At 36.6% G+C, this 23,204-nt stretch overlaps 2 protein-coding genes and 1 pseudogene across 3 annotated transcripts; 2 read left to right on the forward strand and 1 right to left on the reverse strand.

Annotated features, from left to right (window-relative positions):
- Positions 1–380: 380 nt before the first annotated feature.
- Positions 381–4,599, reverse strand: LOC143573074 (uncharacterized). Its single transcript, XM_077058055.1, has 4 exons — positions 4,014–4,599; positions 2,292–2,444; positions 1,520–1,725; positions 381–747 (listed from the first exon to the last, which is right to left on the reverse strand). The coding sequence occupies exons 1-4, from the start codon at positions 4,554–4,556 to the stop codon at positions 543–545; spliced, it is 1,107 nt and encodes a 368-aa protein (XP_076914170.1). The 5' UTR covers positions 4,557–4,599; the 3' UTR covers positions 381–542.
- Positions 4,600–5,959: 1,360 nt separating this feature from the next.
- On the forward strand, positions 5,960–11,641 carry LOC143573073 (ABC transporter B family member 26, chloroplastic-like; annotated as a pseudogene). Its single transcript, XR_013142362.1, has 17 exons — positions 5,960–6,589; positions 7,530–7,657; positions 7,923–7,965; positions 8,151–8,195; positions 8,304–8,426; positions 8,506–8,609; positions 8,694–8,748; positions 8,844–8,914; positions 8,974–9,076; positions 9,162–9,514; positions 9,700–9,756; positions 9,844–9,918; positions 10,025–10,099; positions 10,177–10,458; positions 10,994–11,052; positions 11,121–11,181; positions 11,293–11,641. The product of XR_013142362.1 is annotated as an ABC transporter B family member 26, chloroplastic-like (transcript).
- A 1,820-nt stretch (positions 11,642–13,461) lies between these two features.
- On the forward strand, positions 13,462–21,372 carry LOC143573075 (uncharacterized). The gene is made up of 12 exons (XM_077058057.1): positions 13,462–13,883; positions 14,220–14,265; positions 14,888–15,307; positions 17,608–17,900; positions 17,996–18,172; positions 18,457–18,645; positions 18,742–18,816; positions 18,898–18,964; positions 19,043–20,072; positions 20,158–20,211; positions 20,830–20,901; positions 21,027–21,372. The coding sequence occupies exons 1-12, from the start codon at positions 13,629–13,631 to the stop codon at positions 21,073–21,075; spliced, it is 2,727 nt and encodes a 908-aa protein (XP_076914172.1). The 5' UTR covers positions 13,462–13,628; the 3' UTR covers positions 21,076–21,372.
- The last annotated feature ends 1,832 nt before the right edge of the window (positions 21,373–23,204 follow it).

Genomic DNA, 23,204 nt, shown 5'->3' on the forward strand with positions numbered 1-23,204 from the left:
TTGCTACAAGAATAGACTTATAGACTACTAGAAGTAGAGGTGAAAAAAAAACGGTTTATCTTTAAATCCATATTGGAATCGATTGAAACTGTAGGTTCGGGAGCGGTTTGAAATTCTCTTCATTAAAATCAGTAAACCGAACTGGTCAAAAACAGGTGGTTTACTGACCAAAACCGGTCAAGAAACTGGCTCTTTGTTGACCGATTTAAACCGCTTTCATCCCAAACCGATTTTTATTTTAACTAATGATGATCATGTGATTACAAGTTTAATCATAATATGTCTTCTCTATGTTTTTATTTTATATTATAAAACTCATGTGGATTTTATGAATTCGAAATATTATTCATACCTTAAACAAACCGGTGACGATTATATGACCATTGAATAGAAGTTAAACAAATACAATAATATAATCATAAATATTTTAATTCTTCATATACACATTGAGATTATATAATGATCATATTATACAAATTTGTTTAAAAAGATAACAATTTTGAGTTCATGAATGATACCTGCAAATGATACCGAGTTCATCATCATTGCAGAAACAGGGCTGCTCCGACGAGAGCCACCCAAAGTACTAAAGCCGCCCAGAAGGCCTGGTTGTTTGCCAGGTCACCTGGCGGCCGCCATACCAAAAAGTCACCAAGGTAGTCTCTACCGGATGGCATTTGATTGGTTGTCGATCGATTTATTTTATCATCCTTGTCCTTGTTTTTGTCACTCCATGTTCCTGCATAGCTGCATTCATTGATAATATTATTGTCATCTAAATATTATAGCATACACACTTAACTTTTATCATACTTAAAACAGTTAAACATGTGAAATATGCACCAAGCTGCTCGTGAGCTACTGGTTAAAAACTAGAATCGAGGATAGCTTAAATGAGCTTGAGCTTTTATAGACGCTTGTTTAATAAATGAGCACGGGCCAAGCTTCACATATCAAACTCGAGCCGGCTTGCGAACCTAAACGAGCTTTTAATTTATATAATTTTTATATTATGTAATAACTATTATTATGTATAAAATTATGAAATAATTGAATATACAAAGCGAGCTCAAAACCTCCTAAATTATAATGGACCCTGTGGTTTAACCATATTGCAAATTTGGTCCCTAGATTTTTAAAAAATGCAAACTTAATCCAAACATTTATGAGAGGGTTGGCGGTCTAGTCCCCGACGTTAATCTCAGTTATATTTTTTACGGAAATGTGATGTCATGTGGCATTCATGCAAGGGTAATTGTGTCATTTTTTAATTTGGAACCCTAACAAAATACTCTTTCAAAGTCCAAAACTCCTAATGCGATTCATCACCTTTGATTATGCACTGATAGAAGGTGATGAAGTTGACGTTAGATGTTCTAGAGTTTGAAAGAGTGTCTTATAAGGATTCTAAATTTAAAAACACAAATTACCCTCACATGAATGACAAACTTGCAATACGATCAAACCACTGTGTGCAACTTTCTAAAAAAAATATTAATATGAACTCATATGAACTCACCTATCGTAACTAGAACCGATAAGTGGAATCGTAACCATTTCTTCTTGTGATATCTTAAGCTTGGGAGCTTGTAAGATATATCTAAGGTCTTTAGCTTGGCGTCTGATACTGATACTGGGATGACTTGTTTCTAGCTTCCGGTAAAGGTCAATGCAATCTTTGTGGCGGTTATTAGCTTCATAAGCCATAGCAAGCCATATTTGTATCTGTATATACCAAACAACAAATGAATCAAAAAGGTCCAATTAATTACAAATTTTGACCTGTAACCAGTCAAACCGGTTAAGAGTTTTAAGGGTAAATGTCATAATTCATAAAAACACTGCAGGACTTCAAACTTTTTGTATGAATGAATCTTTTAGCATATTATGTCCATGTCAGCAAATATAGCCTATGTGGCACCCATATCAGCATGTAACTAGTTTCAAGGATATTAAAATTGAAGATTAGTAAGTTAAAAGGATTTATTTATTGAAAATAAAACTCATAGACTTAGAATAAATAAATCAAAAGGGCCCAACTTAACACAAATTTTGACCCATAACCAGTCAAACTGGTTAAAACTTTATGTCCATGTCAGCATATATAGCCTGCGTGGCATCCATGTCAGCATGTAACTAATTCAAGGGTATTACAGTTAAATATTAGTAAGTTAAAGGATTCATTGATAGAAAAAGAAACTCGTAGACTTATCTGATATATGTTTTTTTTTCATGAATTGTCCCTCAAAATGGATGGTATCAGAGTTGTGACATTAACTAAACCAACTAACCTCGCCACCAAACAAAGTGGGCCTCGGTATGATTGTAAGTGCACCTTCCAAGTACTCGATAGACCTTCCATACATACCCTTTCCATAAGCCCGTTGGCCCATATCAAACATCAATTGAGCCATTTTCCTCCTCTCTGCTTGTTCCTTAGCAACCTACCAATGTCATGAGAATTGATGTGTTACTGGAACATAATAACACATTGTGGTTAACCATGACAATATAATAATACTGCATATTTGAATAACATTAGGAATTGTTCACCTTTTTAACTCAGCTGCCAAAATTCTCAATGTATCATACTACAATTAAATTCAGATATTAGGAACAAGGTTCAAAGATCCATTTGGATCATGGATCACAACTTACATTCTCCTTTCATATTTTCTAGTAAATCCTTGTTAGGTAAATGAAACTTATAAAGAATTAAATTTAGTTAATGAAAACCACATCAGGTATTATGAGGTATAATGTATATTATTGATCAACTACCTATAGGAGTATAATGAGAACAATTACAAAAGAAACCTAATAAATCATCATTCTAACTATGCTAGCAATATAACAACAAAACCTAACTAATATACTTCCTCTAATACTATCAACAACAATTGTGCGCATGTAACGGGCACTTAGGGCAGGTAATTAGATTTCTTTCTAACTGTTAGTCTTGAAGATGTGCAATTAAGCTCAGTAGCAATTATAAACTTGTTAGGTCATCCTCTAGTAGACATTTGTTCCACACTCGCGCATCCTTTAAACCTCATCTTAGTTCCTTTGAGTTTTTCGGGATGTAAACAAACTGAACAGGGCTTTGTTCATGTTCATCCGTTAAGCATTTATTGGACAACCGAACGGTTCACGAACAACTAACCGAACAAAATTCATGTGTGTTCATTCGTTAATAAAATGAACTTCTTTCACGAACACAAACAAACACAAATGAACACCAACAATGTTTTATTTGATTTGGCTAACGGAAATAGTCAGTGTCAATGGTTCAGTCCAGCTACCAAGTTTTTGTTAGTGTTACTTTATAAAAATTATATTCATATGTTTTGTTTACATGTAAATTATTACATAAGACTCATATATATTTTTGTTTTATAGTTAATAATTTTGCTTTAATCTACATGATAAGATTAGATAAGTCATTAAAATGTATTAAAAATCTTTAACAAACAAACATAAACAGGCGTAAACGAACATATTAGCAAATGTTCACGAACACAATTGAATGAATTATGAACGTGACCTTTGTTCGTGCTCGATCATTTAGTTAATCGAACGAAATTCCTTGTTCATGTTCGTTCATTTATTACGAACGATCATTAATGGCCTTCCAGCCGCCGAACATTCGACTCATTTACAGCACTTACTTCAATATGAATAGAATACACCAATTTTATGTTCTGAACTCGATTTCCATGATTTAACATCCGAATCCGAGTCAAAACATGTTAAATCTACACTAATTGAATTTCAATTCCTAACATCATGTTCCATTGTTCCTAAACACCTAAAACGATAGTCACGAAATGATATCAGTAATAACCGAAATCTCACCTTATCAAGCTCTCTTTGAGCTAAATCTACACTAATTAAGTTTCAATTCCTATTATAAATCGTAAACCCTAACTCTATGATCATATCAATTGAATACGTAACACGATAAACACAATCGAGTCAGTAAACAATATCAGTAATAACCGAAGAAACCTCACCTTCTCGAGCTGTCTCCGAACTCTCTCCCTCTTCTCCTCTTCCGTCTCTTCACCGTCTCCATCACCATCACCTCCGTTACCTTCATCATCCTCCTCCTCCTCACCGCGACTCTGCAACTCCTCCGCCTTCTTCTCCAACTCTCTCATATCCTCAATCTCCTTCACTCTCATCCTCATCTCATTCTCCCACTCCATCCTCTTCCTCCGCTCATTCTCCACCTCCGTATCTACCTCCGCATCCTCATCTCCATAATTACTTCCATTTCCATCCTCCTCATCACTCGAACTCTCGTAACCCACCTCGTTATACTTCGAATTCGCCTTTCGTCCACGCATACCGCTCCGATTAATATTATTATTATTATCCTTATCTATTGGTACGGATGTGTAGAGGTGGTTGGAAGTAGGTGTTACGATGAGGTCTTTTTTGAAGAGGTTTAGGAAGATATCGGACGGTAAGAGACGTGGTTTGTTACGGTCGAGTACGGTGGTGAGAGGTGATGTTACGTCGAGTATGAGTGTTAAGTTTCCGATAACCGCCATGCCGGAGAAGGTAAGGTACGGTGGTGATGGAAAACGGTTATGAGAGAGGTGGAGTCTGTTAGACACCGGTGGGAAGATATTTTTCGGTTTATGTAAATGACTGTTATGCCCTTACGTCTTTGCAGTATGGCAATTGAAGCCCTTTGGTTTTGTATTGTTTTCGATTTAGATCTTTTACTATTTGAGATCAATTGGTGTAGCGGTAGCTTTATGACTTTTCTTATAGGAGGTCATGAGTTTGAGTCATAGCTGGGACATTTTGTTTCGGGATGAGCTATAGGGTGCTCCCGCCTCCCGGTTATGGGTTTTTTCCTGGGTGTGGGTGTGTGGGTTGGTCCATAAATTTTTTCTAGTGGGTTTCATGATTTTAGATGCTCTAATTTTATACAAACGGAGACAAAATTTCGGGCCGGTTCGGGTCAGATAGGGTTCATTACATAATAAAAATACGATGTAATAGCTAATTGTCTGATTCAATTCATACATATGTCTCAAAGATATCAAGTTACATAGTGGGTATAAATATTTCAAAATGTACGGACAGCTTGATATGTGATTTCATTATGATGAAACTAGTTGTGGAGAGACCTATGGATTAGTGTAGATTGACATCGGGTGATGAGAGAGCCTTCATACATGAACCCATTAAGATCAATGACAATGTTAGACTCAGGACATGCGGTCATTCTTTTACCAATTACCACCCTCTAATGTGAAAAAAAATGTATAATGTGTATTGAGAATAATAAATGATGAATTAATGAATGAATATTACCTAGCTAGTGAGTATTTATTGTTGTGACATGGTTGGTATTAGCATTAATTGTCCCGATACAAAGCAAGCATGAATGTCTTATTCTAATGCAAGATATGGTGTGAAATTGTGGATAATATTATCACGGTGGTCGTACCATCATGTCAAATATTCAAATGGATTACTTATCCATTGATACCACATGACCAGGCCGTAGCCGTATTGGTCACTTTTCTCGAATTGAATACCATGATTGCATCCATCCATGGTTGTCCGGATGTATCAACAAGCCATACATTGTAACTGTTTCTACACTTTTGTTCGGGGTGGGTATCCGAATCTGACACCAGTCATTCATCATCGCATACCAAAGTTAACCGTATAAAACCAAACCAAAGGACAATTGAGGGAATGAGGGGTACCTAACTACCCATGGTCATGCTCCTCAAACTTATGAGCAAAAACTAAAAACCTTGGTTTTAATAATAATCAAACCTTGAGGGGCCTTCATTGCACTTATATAAAACTTAACCAAAAGGTACAAAAAACTAAGTGGTTAGTATTCACTTCACGTCACTACTTCCTTTCCCAAAACGCCACCGTTTCATTCCATCCTATTTCCAAACACGCCACAAATCCACAATAATATTATTATTAACCTTCTTAAAACGTCGTCGTTCCTCTCACTCCAAAACCAATCACAATATTATTATTAGCCGCTCGCCGACGATAACATCCTCCGTCATCACAACCGCCATTTCACGGCAAAAAAAACGGTTATTCTCCGTTAACTCCGTCACTTCCGTTAAATGTAACAAACTATGACGTTAATTCTCAACACTCATCATTATCATCATCATACTGGCTTCATTTACTCCAAATTCAACTCCAATACATTCAATTTCACTAAAATTAGGGCTCAATTCACTCACCGGAGAGTTGACCGAACCGTTGACCGTAACATTGACCGCCGTCGGAGAGTTGTTTACGTGACGAATTCGGCTTCGGTTAATGGATACACTGTACGGAAGCATGATGATGATGTTGTTCCGGAGGTTGTGGATGACGTGGCAGGAGTACCGGAGAGGTTTTGAGAGCTGTGAGGTTGATTCCGGCGGTGCTTCCTGGTGGAGAGTGGTGGAGGTTTTTGGATGACGTGGAGGTTTTGCAGAATGCGAAGCCGGTGATGTTGGTGCGGGCGCTTACTCGGACGTGGGAGCTGATTTCGAGTGATCGGTGGATTATATTTTCGGCGTTCTCGGCGATGATTTTAACTGCGGTAGTGATGTTGTGTTTTTGTTTTTAGTTTTGGTTTTAGTTTAATTTTGCAGTTTAGGTATAAGTTGTGTTGAATAGTGTTGATCACTGTTATAGTGAAATGAGGTAGGATTAACTAGGGCATACAAGCTATTAATTGCGATTGAGCTCGGTTCGTATGACTTATGAGAGCTCAAGCTTGAGCTAGGTTTGTTTCGAGCGGATTTTCTAAAGCTGGAGCACGGCTCGTGAGTCTGTTTTCAAGCTCGAGCTTGGCTCGTATGGAGTTATGAGAGCCCGAGCTGGAGCTTGGTTTGTTTCGAGCTCTTTTTCCAAAACTGGAGCATGGCTCGTGAGTCTGTTTTTCAAGCTTGAGCTTGGCTGGGGCTTGGCTCGTTTATCATTTGTTATTTAGTTATATGTATTTTTATTAGTTTTAGACATTTTGAGAAAAATCTTAAACGAGCCTAAGCTTGCCTCGAGCTCGTGTAGTACCTTAAACGAGTTAAAGCTTGGTTGTACTGTGTGAAATTAATACATAGAAGTCCAACAGAGGTTAAATTTTAAAATGCACGAGGCTCGTAAAGGCTTGACGAGCCTAAGCGAGCTTCCTATACAAGGCTCGAGCTACGGCTTGATAACTAAACGAGCTTTGTTTGAAGCTTGAAAAAGCTCGGGTTGTTTCGAGCTTTTTATCGATTCGATCTATAGTAGCTCGCGAGTGACTCAGCTTATTTTCACCCCTAATTCAGGCTGAATCAATCTACTTTTGAATTTCTCAAATGCGAACAGATGTTGCGCAAACAATCCCTTTAGTTGCTAATATGTGTCTGATTTAGAGCCTCTAACTAAAGAATGTTCTAGTAATTAGCATGAATTGCCATTAGCAGACTCATATTTGTGCATGAAAAATTAGGCTATTTTCCTGTGAAACTAACTTAGATTTTGTTTACATCATACAGCTTACAGAGATCTCCATTCCTCATTTCCTGACAGCATCTATATTTTCAGCCCAAAGTGGAAATGTAGCAGTATTCCGTGGAAATGTGAAGCTATTAATTTTTCTATGTGCCACTTCTGGTATTTGCAGGTTAAACTTTTATTAGATTTTAGATGGTTTATCTTGTACATTAATCTTTTATTGAAAATTAGTGCAAGTAAGAATTGCATTTCACATGGACATTTGATTGTTGTTGAAGCCCTAAACCGCTATATATGGTTTTTGAGGTGTATCTATGTTTCCTAGTAGCTTGTTTACTTCTGTGACTAATGACTATAAGATAACATATGTATTGTAGTTTTTTTTTTATTTTACAAGAAGTTTCTGACATTTAGTTGTGTATTTGAAATTCCAGCGGACTAAGAGGTTGCTGGTTTGGAATTGCAAACATGATTCTTGTGAGTTCATAGAAATATTCATCTCTTAGAAAGTAGAATACTTGAAACATTGCAAAGTTTGACTTTCCACCAAGTCAAACAAAAAGGGTTTGATGATGTCCATGACCAAAGAATGAGTTTAGCTTGAATGCTGCATAAGAATAAAAGATGTAATTTTAAGACTTCTTAATTTTTATAACCTGCAGGTTAAACGAATGAGGGAAAAGTTATATTCCATCCTTCTTCTCCAGGTTTGTGTAACATAATTATATGATGTTTTCTTGACTATATGATCGTCACTAATGATTACTTTTGTATTCAATGAATAAAATTTTGTCAATAACTATATCTTTCTGCAGGATATAAACTTTTTTGACTCTGAAAGTATTGGCGATTTGACTAGTCGATTAGGTTCAGATTGTCAGCAGGTGTCACGGATTATTGGGAATGATCTTAACTTAATATTAAGGAATCTACTTCAGGTGCACTAAAACATATAATATGTTCCTATTTGTTCGAGGATCTCAAAATTGAAAATCTAATTTCAGTGTTTTCTTTCAGGCAACAGGGGCTTTGATCTACTTGTTAGTCTTGTCTTGGCCACTTGGCTTATGCACATTGGCCATATGCTCTACTTTATCCTTAATTATGTATCGATATGGACAGTAAGATTTTCAGTTTTCTTAAAACTATGTTGATTGTATGCAGTAAATGTAGACATTGATGTTTTAAATATGAATTATGTATAGATACCAGAAGAAAGCAGCCAGGTTAACACAAGAGTACACTGCAGCTGCAAACGAAGTACTACAAGATTGACTTATGTTAACAAAGAGTAGTGTTCATGCATATATTTTCTCTTTTATTTTAAGTATCTAAATGGTTTGTTACTTCTATAGGTTGCACAAGAGACATTTTCTTTAATGAGAGCAGTCCGAGTTTATGGAACCGAGCATAAAGAACTTGAAAGGTATGCATTTAATGCGCTTAAGGTTTAATTTGATTCATACTGATTTTATTCACGGATAGCTACGACAATTGGCTGGACAAACTAGCTCATATAAGCTTGAGAACTAGTGCTGCTTATGGAATATGGAATTGCAGTTTTAACACTCTATACCACTCTACACAGGTTTTGCTCTTTCCTAAGCCTATACACACACGTATGTATTTTTTTTCCATCAATATATGCTTTATATGAATGTCTAATTTTATAGGTTATTGCTGCGCTGGTAGGAGGAATGTCTATAAAGGCTGGTCATATAACAGCTGAACAACTTACAAAGTTCATATTGTATAGTGAATGGCTGATTTACTCAACATGGTTTGTGGGTGACAACTTATCATCACTAATGCAATCTGTCGGTGCAAGTGAAAAAGTATTCCAAATGATGGATCTTGCACCTAGTCACCAGTTCACTTCCAAAGGCAAGCAAAGTTTTTTATTCATCAAAGCAATACTTAATAAACTAATTGCATGCGTTGAATCGTGGCAGGGTCAAAGTTGCCTAATTTGAAGGGTCGTATCGAGCTTGTGAATGTATCATTTAGCTACACATCAAGGGAAACGGTACACTAATGATGCCTTCTTTTATACATGCAAATAATTAATGCATTAAATATGATTATGAAAACTATAACATCAAAACAATAATACATTTTCTTCCAACAATTATTCAGTATTATTTTTTAGCAACCCATTTGATACAATACTGACTTTTGAAATAAAAAGAAGAATAATACACATTTCAAAAGGTACATGTATTACGAGATATAACCCTTACTGTGAACCCTTATGAAGTAGTTGCACTTGTAAGTAAGTCTATTATTCTACCTGCCTAATTTTCTGTATAAAACAACTACTTCAAGTATTAAATATTTTTGAAAAATGTTCATTAGGTCGGTCTTAGTGGTAGTGGGAAAAGCACAATTGTGAACCTTCTACTTCGTCTATATGGACCAACAAGTGGCCAGGTAACCCTTTCTTTCTAAATGGTGATGGGTCAGACCGGTTGGTTAACGGGTCAAAACAGGACGATGCGTGTTGACCCGCAAATATCTTTTGTCCTTGCTTGTGTAGATTCTGATTGACGGGTCTCCTCTAAAAGATTTGGATATCAAGTGGCTAAGAGAAAGAATTGGATATGTTGGACAGGTCAGCATAAAAAAGAAACGAAAATAATCTGACTTTATGACCAGATTACCCCTTCGTTAACTACTTATATAAAACAGGAACCTAGGCTTTTTCGGATGGATGTGAAATCAAATATAGCATATGGATGTACACGAGATGTAACTCAAGAGGATATTTAATCGGCAGCCAAACAAGCATATTCTCATGACTTTATTATCTCGTTGCCTGATGGCTATAATACAATTGTTGATGATGATTTACTTAGTGGCGGACAAAAGCAAAGAATCGCAATTGCTCGTGGGATTCTTCGGAACCCGTCTATTTTGATTCTCGACGAAGCCACTAGTGCTTTAGATGCAGAGAGTGAATACAGCATTAAGGTATATATAATATAAACTGTGGTTTTTGTCCATATGGTTTGTCCGAATCTTCGGTTTAGTCCAATAGTTTTAAATCTGCGATTTTTGTCCCTGTGATCATTTCACTTGCAATTAAATCCGACCCTACTAACCCCGTTAAGTTTGGTCGTTAAACCTATCAGCGTGCCCCGCACGTGAGGGGCAATTTGGTCTTTTTTCTCCCCAATTAAACCCCAACCCTAATTCGCAAGCCCCTTCGTGTGAGAGGCTGAGGTGTATTTGGGTGAAAAAGGACCAAATTGCCCCTCACGTGCGGGGCACGCTGATGGGTTTAACGATCAGACTTAACGGGGTTAGTGAGTCGGGTTTAATTGCAAGTGAAATGAAACCACAGGGACGAAAATCGCAGATTTAAAACTATCGGACTAAAACTGCAAATTTAGACAAACCACAAGGACGTAAACCACAGTTTACTCTATATAATATATTAATATATATGTTCAAAACGTTATGCATCAGCCATCGTTTTTTGCTTATTGGCTCCTTGACCTTGTAGGGTGTACTCCGTGCTACTGGAGATAACTTTAAGAGGACTGTTGTAATAATCGCACACAGGTAATAATACAAAAAAGAAACCATTTTGTTATTTACGCTTAAAAAGACTGATTTACCCTTTTCCACAGACTATCCACTGTACAAGCTGCAGATAAAATAGTCGTCATGGACCGTGGCCAGATCATTGAGGTAACCTCTTCAAAACACTTTCAATATGATAGAATGGGTTTAAAACGGGTCGGGTTGGTCAATCATGAGTAACTAACCGGAAACTCAAACCATGTATGGTTGCAAATTCAGATGGGAAACCACAGAGAGCTTCTACTCAAAGACGGATTGTATGCGCGATTAACCAGAAGACAAGTTGATGCTGTGGGATGACACATGAAACATATATAGTCTGATTAAATATGTTTTTATGGTCAAACAACAATATATCATTATAACCATGGGCAGGTGCGAGTCCCTTAATTTATTGAAGGGTAAGCGAGAATCTTTCAAGATTCATGACTCGTACGAATATTAATGTCATTCATCGATGAATCATGGATTGTGGATTCATCTTTATGAAATGCTAGTAACTATATTTTATAATGTTGTCTTTTTTGACCAAATTGTAAAATGACTTCATTGCTGCAAAATTGGCTAGGAAATATATTGCTTCTATTTTTATTTATTTATTTTAGCAAATTGCATAAAACATAATATTTGTGCAGTTAGGATTGTTGATTTAGTACAGTTTGAAATGGTCTAATATATTGTGGTCATTTTTTATTTAGTTTTATTAGTATAGTATGACCTTGGCTTTTTAAATAAAATAAAATTAGAAGGTTATATGTTTAAAAAATATATATGTACTCTGGAGTAGTAGTATGACCCATATGTACTAAGTAGGTCATATGTGGTGTAGTGGTGAGTCTTTACTAAGAACTTATCATATGACATACTAGGAACCTGTTAATCGTTCTCTTAGGATTCCTTTTTTCTGACAACATATCAATCATATATTATTAAAAAAACTCATATTTTTTTAAAATGGATGTGTTATTCATACACCCTTTATAGGGTGTATATATAGATAGAGTGTGTGTTAAGAGGGTGTGTGAATAACCAAAAAAAGTATATGAATAACCATTGCCTTTTAAAATGTCACCTTTGAGATGGTAGTTGAACTTCATTAACACCCATACACAACAATAAGATCTCTATCATTCCTTATCCTATTTATAAACACTTATTTTATCGTTTTTCTCTTACTTATAATAATTATAAAATTATAAAGAATGCTGAATAGTAAATCTTTATATTCAGATAATTACTATTCACAAAAAAAAAGATAGAGATGGGCACCCTGACAAAGATGCAAAACATAGAAATTTCTATATTTAAGAAATGAAAGTAAGATAAAGATAGAGATTCTATTGTGAATGCTCTTATAAAACTTTCGTAGACATGCTATTTTTCATTGGTTCCATTGTTTTGGACTAGTTTTCACGTTTTTAACCGGCTCACTCAAACTCAATTAATTCACTGTCATCTAAATCATTAACTTGCAACCAAGGCGGTAGCATAAAGTCGCCAATGACTTCCAGTTCGTTCATTTATATTAATCAATTGTCGATTTCGTGTTTATTGCTTTATGAATTTTATGATTAACGCATAAGTCAACTAATAAGTTTTAGCTCAACTAACATTGGAGGGAAAATGAAGATTTAGGTTGAAGACTGTAGTGGAGGGAAAGGACTCAAGTTCAAATCAAATCTCAACTGGGTTATACTGTAGTGGACCTTAGGGAGACGAGTTTTACTCGGAACAGAAAATGATCGGCTTGGGCTACCCGTAAGGCTGTTCAAAAATCTTGCGACTCGTGGCTTAATCGATAAAAGCTCGAATAAAACCAGCTAAAAAAACTTGATCTGAAACAACCTAAGCTGAGTTGACTCATTTTTGCAACCGATCCAAACTCGTCCTAAGATGGCTCGGCTCACTGAACTTCAAAATCGAACTAGAGCCTAGCTGAGCTGCCTCGTTTAATTTCAAGCTCGAGCTTGAACTCATCCTCGCTCAACTTGTGACCAACCATATTCCCGGAGTTGCCTTTTGCCATTAGGTTAACCCAGTTAACCGAATCGACCCGAAAACCAAACCGGTTTGAAACCGATTATGTAGAAACCGGTTTGGAACCGATTGAAACCGTAAGTCTGGAACCGGTTTGTAATTTTCTCCCCCAAAACCGGTTAACCGAACTGAAAACAAACAAAAACCTGTCAAAACCCGAACCGAAACCAATTGCAACTTGGTCAAGAAACCGGTTTCAACCCGAACCAAAACCGATCATAAACCGGTTTTGACTTTTATTGGCTAAACCAAACCAATTTTAACTTTTAAACCGGTTTGTGCAACCTCAACTTCCCATAACTATATTATATACGCTTTTATTATCCCGTCCCATTTTCACGTTTTCCGTTCTCCGATCACCACCACCTCTCACCGGAGCCTTTCGGTTACCGTTACCATCCACCGTTACATCTCCGTTACCGTCCACCTTATTCTTCACACGCCGTTAAATCACAACAATTAAAATTATTAAACCATCAAACAAATACACAAAACAAACCCTAATTTAACCGTCAAAAATGGACTTCCGTTACACCAGACCACCACCACCACCACCGGAATCTCAACAACCACCAGCTCCAGGTACCTGGCACACCGGTCAATTTCCGTACCAGTCGCCGTCACCTCCTGCGTCACACTGGGCCCCACACTCCGACCACCACCACCACCGTCCGCCGCCGCCGCCGATGCCGCCGTATCATTCGAACAATTACTCGGTTGCTCATAGACCTCATATGCCGCCACCTCCAGCTCATTATCCTAATGTTAATCAGGTAAACCCTAACCTAACTTTAGGTTGTTACAGTATAATATGTTTAGAAGGACTGTTCAAAAAGCTCGGGCTCGTGGATCGCTCGAATAAAACTAGCTAAAGAAAACTTGATTTGAAAAAACCTGAGCTGAGTTGGCTCAATTTTTTAACCGAGCCAAAATCGACCATGACTCGGCTCGGGACATGGCTCGATCTTAGGCTTGTTTAACTTCAAAATTGAGCTCAAGTCTAGCTGAGCTGCCTTGTTTAATTTCGAGCTCGAGCTTGAAACCACCCTGGCTCGACTTGTGAACAGCTCCGCCTAGATCATTGTAATTTAGTTGTTTTTGGTTTATAGGAGTGGAGTAATCAGAGCTGGAGTCATCAAGGTTGGGATTATTCAGGTTTGATTTTTTGTTACTTGATATTTATTTAACAAGCTAGATATGTTAGGCGAGAAGTTTGTTTATGTTCGTTCGTTTAATAAATAAACTAACATGAACAAGGTATTTTGTTTTCTTAAGTAAATGAATGAACATGATTTGAGGTTATGCTTGTTCAATTGTATTTGTAAACGTTCGATAAAGTGCTTGTTTTCTTTCGTTACTTTATGCTCGTTCAGTTGTGTTTGTAAACGTTCGATAATGTGTTTGTTTTCTTCTGTTTATGTTTGTTAATGTTTGTTTGTTTATGTTTGTTCATTAAAGATTTTTGACATGGTTTAATGACTTTTTTAATCTTATCATATAGATTTAAGCAATCTATATGATAAGATTAGAGAAGCCGTTAAAAATTTAAAAAGTAAAAACCTTTAATGAACAAACATAAATGAACACACTATTGAATGTTCACGAAGACAATTGAACAAACATGGCCACTGTTCGTGTTTATTCGTTTAGTTAATTGAACGAAATTCTTTGTTCACGTAAGATAAACGAACTTCCCATTGAACAGTTTGTTGAACGTGTTCGTTTCTCATATTAACAAGCTAGATATGTGCTGATTGTCAACATGTTCCAATTGCAGCACATAACAGAAATGAAGATGATTGGGCTGCTAGGGCTAAAGAATGGGCAGCTTTAAAAGCTGTAACAGATGGCCAACATCAACATCAGCATTCACAGTCAGCACCTGCCAATCCACCAGAAGAAACAAATCACCAGAATCAATATCCACAGAATTCGGATTATCAGCAACATCCACTTCCTCCATCAAGCTACCAGCAGTGTCCGTCTTCTTTTGCACTGCCACCTAGACCACCTGCAAACCATTTGCAAGAGCCGCCATCTTTCAGTTCTGGATATGCCCCGGATGGACATTATTTGTATCCTGCCAGAGATGGGAATTTGCGGGATCCAGCTGTTGTATATCCTCATCAAGAAACTGCACCTACAATTGTATCAGCTCACCAGCTGGAGGTACCTTCTAGTTATTCTTCTGTTGCAGGTAATGAGTTAACTGATGCCTTTGATTTAGCTCCTGAAGCTTGTTTGAAGAAATGCTTTCGTATAAATTGCATTCAATTATTATCTTTTCTTTCCCAAATGTACACTGTTGCTGAAAGTTTGTTGATTCATCAGTTTTCTCTCTTTTTTTTCGACTTCTCCTCCCTTTCCTATAAATGCTAAATTAGTTAATGTGAAAAGCATCATTTCAGTTCTCACCTGAAGTTGCAAATAGATCAAAAGAACTTAGAATAAGATGTAACCTGAAAACCATGGCCATGTTTGTTGAGTATCCACTGTCCTCATAGTTGCTAAAAGAGTGATGCTTATACTTCTGTTGGACAACCTATATCACTAATGCTGATTGATCCAATCTCACCACAAATTTTGTGTGTTTTCTTAAATAAAATGTGATCCATATTATGGAATATGGGAAGGTTAAACTTTGAACCTTAACTGGGACCAATGCTGTATGCTTGGTGATGTGGAACCATTTCATTTACCACTTCAAGTATATTTGAGATATTATTAACCCACCCCCTTCTTATCTTATCCTTTGTAAAGATATATATTTAACGCACAACATACTTGTTTCAAGGATATGTGTGCACTATTTCATGCTCTTCTGTGATGACAGTCTTTTGTATATATCTTGCAGCATGTTAGGTTCATTTTGTAAGTGGGTTAGTTTCATTTTGTATAGCGCTACGTTTACCAGGTGCAGCGTCTTTTTACCTGATGACCCCAATTTTGGATGTGCTTTTGGATCTGATTCTTTTATGCCAGTCTTCATATATAGAGCTGATAAATATTGTCAAATACTAGAGTCTATTTAAAATTTAATGGGTAACTGATTCTGACGAAGTCATTGTGTTAAGTAGCATGTCAAATAGGATAGGGGAGGCTATTAGGCTTGCTGGTCTTTTAGCAAATATATCTTTGTTAAATGGTTGGTTTACCAGCAATTATTTTGCATTGTGTTAAGGATCCATATAGCATTTGTAGAAAGTAGTGGTCATTTTTGCTTCTATCAGTCCATAATTTTCAATCTATCTTCTATAAATTTTGGAGAAGCTGAGCATAAACATGATCATAGGATTACAACAGTGAGGTGACTGAAAGTTGTTTGAAAAGTCCCTGTTCTTTTTTTATATTAAATGGCTGTTTCTCATATCTGCTTTGTCATATCTGAGAGATGAAAAATTATGCAGTTGCATAGATCATCTTTCGTTTTATTTTTATTATCTATCTATGATAGTTTTCTTTTTCTGGTAGAATTGCTTGATATTATTGTGTAGTTTTATAAAACCACAAGTTTTGAAACTATCTTATAAGACTATGCACAGCAGGTTTACGACCGATATTAAATCTTATTACTTAAATTTGCTTCAGCATAAGCTGCAATGAAGAGTGGTTTAAGTGACGTTTTGTTGCGAAACTGCGGATGATGTGTAAACATGATACTTTTGTTTATGGATGCATCCATGCATCAGATAAGGCTTATAAGTCTTGTTTTGGAATGAAGGCATACTCATTTGATAAGAGTCTATGACATGAGGAAAAAATTGGCCTTGTAAATCGATCACCTTCAATGTAAAGGAGTTTCTGTTATTGTAGATGACATATTCATTGACAATTTTTATTGAATTGAAGAATTTTTTTCAAGAATGTCTTATCAGTATTTTTTGCCTTCTGATCTCTTTACACACTCCAAATCTGGCATTTGTTCACTTTGTTTGTTTCTCTAATAAGATCTTATTTACTTGTACCAAACCATATTGAACGGATTACAAAGTGGTAAAATCTGGGTGGGGCTGGATAAGTTGGCTTATCTTAGTTTTTGATATCTTGAAATTGGTCATTCGTAGTTTACGAGAAATCACTCTTTTTTCCTTCTAATGATCAGAAGCGTCGTTCTCTGGTTTTTGTACTGTATATTTCCCATTCGTCCCATTTTTTATGAACACAATACTTTATGAGTTTGTTTAGAGCGATGAAGATTGTCTATGAATATGAAGTAGGATTCTTGAATGATGGGTCTTGCAGGTAAATTTTGCTGGAAGATACCAAAGGATAAGAAGAACAGTTTCTGATTCATTTTTTTTTGTCACGTTTATTACTGGGAACTGAACTAACCTGAATCACTGGAAATCGTGACTTCTAAATTCTAAATTATACATTGTTAAAAGAAAAGAAAGTGTTTGGTTAAATAAGTAAATTATAAATAGATGATTGCATCTTCACAGTTAGAACCAACAACAGTGAACACTTCCAGTGTGTGATTTCTCATTTGAATGACAGGTAAAGAAGAGCCAAGTGATATGAACAGGAATTTTTATCAACCACCACATATGGCATATGCTTCAGCTCCACAACACCAAGTCCAACCATCAATTTCTCCTAATGAAAGATCGATACCCGTTGAGCAACCTCATTATTCATATAACAACTCATCAGCTGAGTCAGCAACTGATCTTAGCAATCAGCCTTTGGATTTTGGGCCGAGGTACAGCCATGATCCTGGCTCGTTTGGGCAATCAGGTGTCCCTGGAATGCCTTATACTATGCCTCCAGTCCACACTACAATTCAACAGGTTTTGATCTTAATTCTGAGTAGTCATAACAGCCTTTTAATGTTAAATATTATTGTATGTGTACAGAAGCCCTAATTTTGTTTTTGTGTTCACAGACTGATCCTTCTGTGGGTGTTTCTTCTCCGGCTTCTTTGCATCCAACGCCTTTTGGGCGAATATCAAGCTTCCAACCAACTATGTCATCTGCAAACACAACATTTCCAATTGGGACATCAAATGCATTTCATGGTGATACTTATGGGACACCCGGGTTTCCTGAGCGCCCTAAAAAGGTAACTAAATAGAGGTGGCATTTTCAACTTGTTTATATACCAATGGTTTGATATAAAAGGAAAAAGGCAAAAGTCAAATGTGTCGAGTATGTGAGCTATCCTAATGAATCCAAATACATAAAACCTTCTAAATTGCTTTACTAAAACTAAAAAGATTTCAGCCTGTTATTTTTACAAAATTCACAATTTTGAGTAGTTTTTGACCCATTGGTATTGAAACACATCGTAGTTTTTCTGTTTCTTGGGCTGTTCTCTTCTCTATCTGAGACTGAAAGACTTTTCAGGCTTCGGTGCCAAACTGGCTCAGAGAGGAAATAATAAAAAAGAAAGCAGTTATTGGTAGTTCAGCCCCAGGGGTTTCTAGACAGGACACCGAGTCTAATGAAGATGAAGTTATGGACCATAAAGGAGATCTGGTGGGTGGAAAAAACAGGGACTCTGCTCGGTCAACAGAAGAAGAGGATGATGACGAGGTTCCATTCTGCATATGCATGGCGTATTTTGTTTTTTAATAGCTTATTATTATTGTATGTGTTTTGTTATAATTTCCCGCTTACGTTTTATTGTAGGATTATGATAAAGCAGCTAGAACTGTTGCAGTTAATCAGGAAATAAAACGCATCTTAACTGAAGTTCTTTTGAAGGTGAAACAAAATAGATAACTGTTTTCTAAATAGTTATTTTTGGTGTTTCTTATTAAGAGAGTGATTTGCTTTTTTGATCAGGTGACAGATGAACTCTTTGATGAAATTGCTACAAAGGTTTTAGAAGAAGATGATCTTAACGTAGAAGGTTAGCGTTATTGTTACTTTTTTTTTGTTTTATTATTGCTGTGGCAAGCTGTGAAGTAATTACGTATTTGTTATGTAGTCGAGCGTAAGGCTGATAATGCTCCAGCAGTTATAACTCCCAAACCTACTGCAAAGGTCATAATTCCAGCCAATACCAAAGGAGCTGATGTGGACGATGCTAATGGGAAATCTACTTCCAGCTCACCTGGAGATCTTCTAGGGCTTGGTAGTTATGCTTCTGATGACGACGACGATGACGAAAAAGATGTTAAAAATTCATCTGTTCCATCTTCCAGTAGCAATAAGCCACCTGTCCACCTGTCAGAGAATGGCAGTTCACAAGTGGATGATGTCGATGTGCATGGTAAGAAGCTTCTAGAAGAAAATGATTCCTATAAGGTGGGCCCAAATGGAGCTACAGAGTCTCATAATGATAAGTCTAGTGGGGAGAAAGTCAAACCAGATAGCTCTGACTTTTCAAAGTCAAAACCGAGTGTCATTGAAGGTGGTCTTGAGGCTAAGAATTCATTGCAATATGATTTTAATAATGGGCCCGATAAGAATGACAAGGACAAGAAACGTAATAAGGTAGATGAGAATAGTAGGACCAACGATGAAAGAAACACGAAGAGGGCAAAACAGGAAGATCGAAATGGCTCCGAAGAGAAAATAGAGGATCACAATTCAGAGAAAAGGGTCGGTAAAACCGAAGTCAAGAATGATAAAGAAGAGAGAGAAAGGGATAGAAGATCCCATGACAAAGAAGATAGAGAAAAGGATAAAAGATCCCGTGACAAAGAAGATAAAGAAGAGAGAGAAAAGGATAGAAGATCCCGTGACAAAGAAGATAAAGAAAGGGATAGAAGACCCCGTGATAAAGAAGACAGAGAAAGGGATAGAAGATCCCGTGATAAAGAAGATAGTCGAAAACGAGATAAAGAAAAAGATGACAAGAATGAACGATCAAAGTATAAACTCGATGGTGACTCGAGTCGACACAAGCGGCGTCATTCTCCATCACCTGGCGGGAGGGGTCGGAGCAGCAAGGACAACTCATCGGTTAGCCATGCTCGTGGTTCAAGTGATAGCTCTTCTGATGACTCAAGAAGGTATTAATATTTCACTACACCAATATGTAACTCTTACCTTTTGTTATTTTAAACAAGTTACTCATTCTAAGTTCACATCTTGCAGGAAGGTACGTTCTAGAAGACGTGATTTATCACCATCCTCTGTGAGGTCAAGAAGGTACTTGGTTTAGCTATTTTCTCTCTCATATCTATTTAGTATACACATCATCGATTAATTAATATCACGCTCTTTTAGGGCATGCTATTAGCATAGTTAACTGCTCATCGAACTATTTCTAATATCAGTTGGACACCAAATATATACCATCATTTTAAAAACTTTCTCATGCCTGACATGCTGTTTCTGTTCTACCCTATTTTTTATTATTTTTTATTTTTAAAATAACTTACTATTTAGAAAAGTACAAAATTATGCAGGGTGACGTGTGCACGCAGTAACTATATATATATACATATATACTATTGCTCTTTTCTTGCCTAGGTATTTTTTTAATCACATAGTTCACAATACTTAGTCTTTTGTTATCGGAGTTATGTAGGAGATTGTTTAATAGTATTAATAAACATGGAATTGACATAAAGGCTCAATTTATAGTGTGCATTTTAGTTCAATTGATAATATGTTTGTTTAATAATGGCGGTTTATTTTATCACCACCACCACCACCACCTTGTCATCAACATCATTAAGGTTTATCATTAGCAAAAAAGCAAATGTTTTATATGTATAAATAATAGATGATATTATATCATATGGGATGATGTTTGATTTCTAGACAAGTGTCAAGGTCTCCTAGCAAGCGTTCTCACCGCAGGCAATCTAACTATTCTTCTCTTGAAACCACCAGGTATGTATGACAAGAACACCCTTAATTCATAATATAACCAAAAGAAACTGGTCTGAACATTTGGTCAAACATGTTGGGTTTTACGTTCTCTTTGACTTACATGCCGGTCAATTGTTTCGATGCAGAGAAAGGAGGAGGTCGAGGTCGAGGTCAAGATCCAGGACCCGAAGATGAAAGTATCCAAGCTGATCGCATCTTTAAAGATTACACACTTTAGGACGTATCTTTGTGTGCTTATTTTCCGACAGCTTTTGTGGGTTGACTAATGTTGACTTATCCGGTTGGCATGCTACGTAGTTATCTTATATGGATTAGAGACACCCCATTGGTTCGAACATGTAAAAAAGGAGAATAAACGAGTGTTTAATATGCAAGATTTTAAATGGTCTTTCCGTTTGAAGTAGTGTTACGACGTTGAGGCTAATTTTGTGTTTCCTCCTAAACCATGATGGACCATCTGCTAATGATATGTAGAACTCTTTCTCTGTTTGCTATTCTGGTATGTTAATGCATTTATTAGTTTTCTTTGTAACCCTTGACCTTTGAAGCAATTTGGAGATGTTTATTATTATTCTAGTGAAAGAAATGAGACAAAAATAGTAATGTGTTTGTTACTTTGTTTATAAAACCCGAAACCCAAAAAAACCGTGTGAGATTTGGGTTTGGTTTCAAGTCTGGATTTTAAACTGTGAAACCCGAAAAAACCTGACCCGAAAAACTAACCGGAAGAACCCGAAAAACCCGAAACCAGAAAAACTAACCCGAGAACCGGATCCTAAAACCCGAAACCTGAAGAAACCGTGTGAGATTTGGGTTTTTTCGGGTCTGGATTTTAAACTTTGAAACCCGAAAAAAACCCGACCCGAATAACCTGACCTGAAAAACCCGAAACCAGAAAAACTAACCTGAGAACCCAATCCTAAGACCCGAAACCCGTAGAACCTGACCTGAAAAACTAACCCGAAGAACACCCCTGGCCAAAACTTTGGTTTTAACAAACTGGCCGGCTATGAACACTAGAAACAAGAACAAAAGATCCGAAACAAAAACTAAAAAAGACGGTTTTTATTGGTTTATAATGATTGAGTTGTGTCAGCAATGGGAGCTTAGTTTCTTGAAATGCTTAAAGGGTGTATAAGTTCACTCCTTGGAGTCCAATCTTTGGACAAGAACGATTCAAGAACCCGTAAAGCGGTTAAAGATGACTCCTTTTCTACCATGAGCAGCCGAAAGTTTTACGTTCGGGTTGTTCATGCAGGCGGGAAAGATCTTTATCAAAATCCCGTTACAGTTGGTCAAATAGTCAAGAATTACCAGGGAATGTGTTTAGCACGGCCCGGGGTTTTCAAGAATCCTAATGAGAATGTTTTATCGGTAACGGATATACTGTTACCTGGCCGAAAGTATTATTTAGTCCCTTTGACAACATTAAAGAAGTTGAAAAAAAAAACATGCTGCCAATAATAACAAAGAAACGGGCTCGGTTGAGTCTGATGAGTCGGGTTGTTTGTCAGAAGATTATTATGTTTCGAAAGAGAAACGGTCAAGATTTGTAGTTAAGAAACATGTCGTGCCCCCGGTCAAAAAGTCAAAGTCAGTCTTGGCGTGGGTCTGACTGGGAGCCTAGTTTAACATCTATTCAAGAACTCTCTCCATGAGCAATATGGTTCAAACCGGTATGTGGTTTTGTAAACTGCAATATGTTACTACTTTAGTTGCTTTTGTAATGTATCCGTGGCCCGTGTTCTAGTTTTTATGATCTTTTACGTTATTAGAATATCTTATTATGCTTGTTTTAACGGTCAAGCTAAAAAGAAAAAAAAAACACTGATTACTACACTTCTCAAATTTGGAGAGTCCCGTTGCCCCACTCTGGCCAGACTATGTTGTCAACCGGGCCCACGCTGGCTTCAGATTTTGACTGGGAAGTTTTTTGATTTTTGTAATGGAAACATACTATTTGCAAAAAAAAAAAAGAACATCGAATACCAAGTACAACGATGCGAAACGGTTGAAACGATGATTTCTGATTTAGGTAATCATAGATTATATATCACATAAAAGAACACACAATATGTTACTGCTTTTGTAATGTACCCGTGGCCCGTGTTCTAGTTTTTATGATCTTTTACATTATTAGAATATGTTATTATGCTTGTTTTAACGGTCAAGATGTAAAAAAAGATAAACTGATTACTGCACTCTTCAAATTTGGAGAGCCTCGTTTCCCCATTCTGACCAGACTATGTTGTCTTAACCGGGCCCACGCTGGCTTCAGAGTTTGACTGAGAAGTTTGTTGGTT

Source organism: Bidens hawaiensis, unplaced genomic scaffold (genome assembly GCF_021521415.1).
Source record: "Bidens hawaiensis isolate Kalapana, Puna unplaced genomic scaffold, B.hawaiensis_p1.1 tig00026193_1, whole genome shotgun sequence".
Lineage (NCBI taxonomy): Eukaryota > Viridiplantae > Streptophyta > Magnoliopsida > Asterales > Asteraceae > Bidens > Bidens hawaiensis.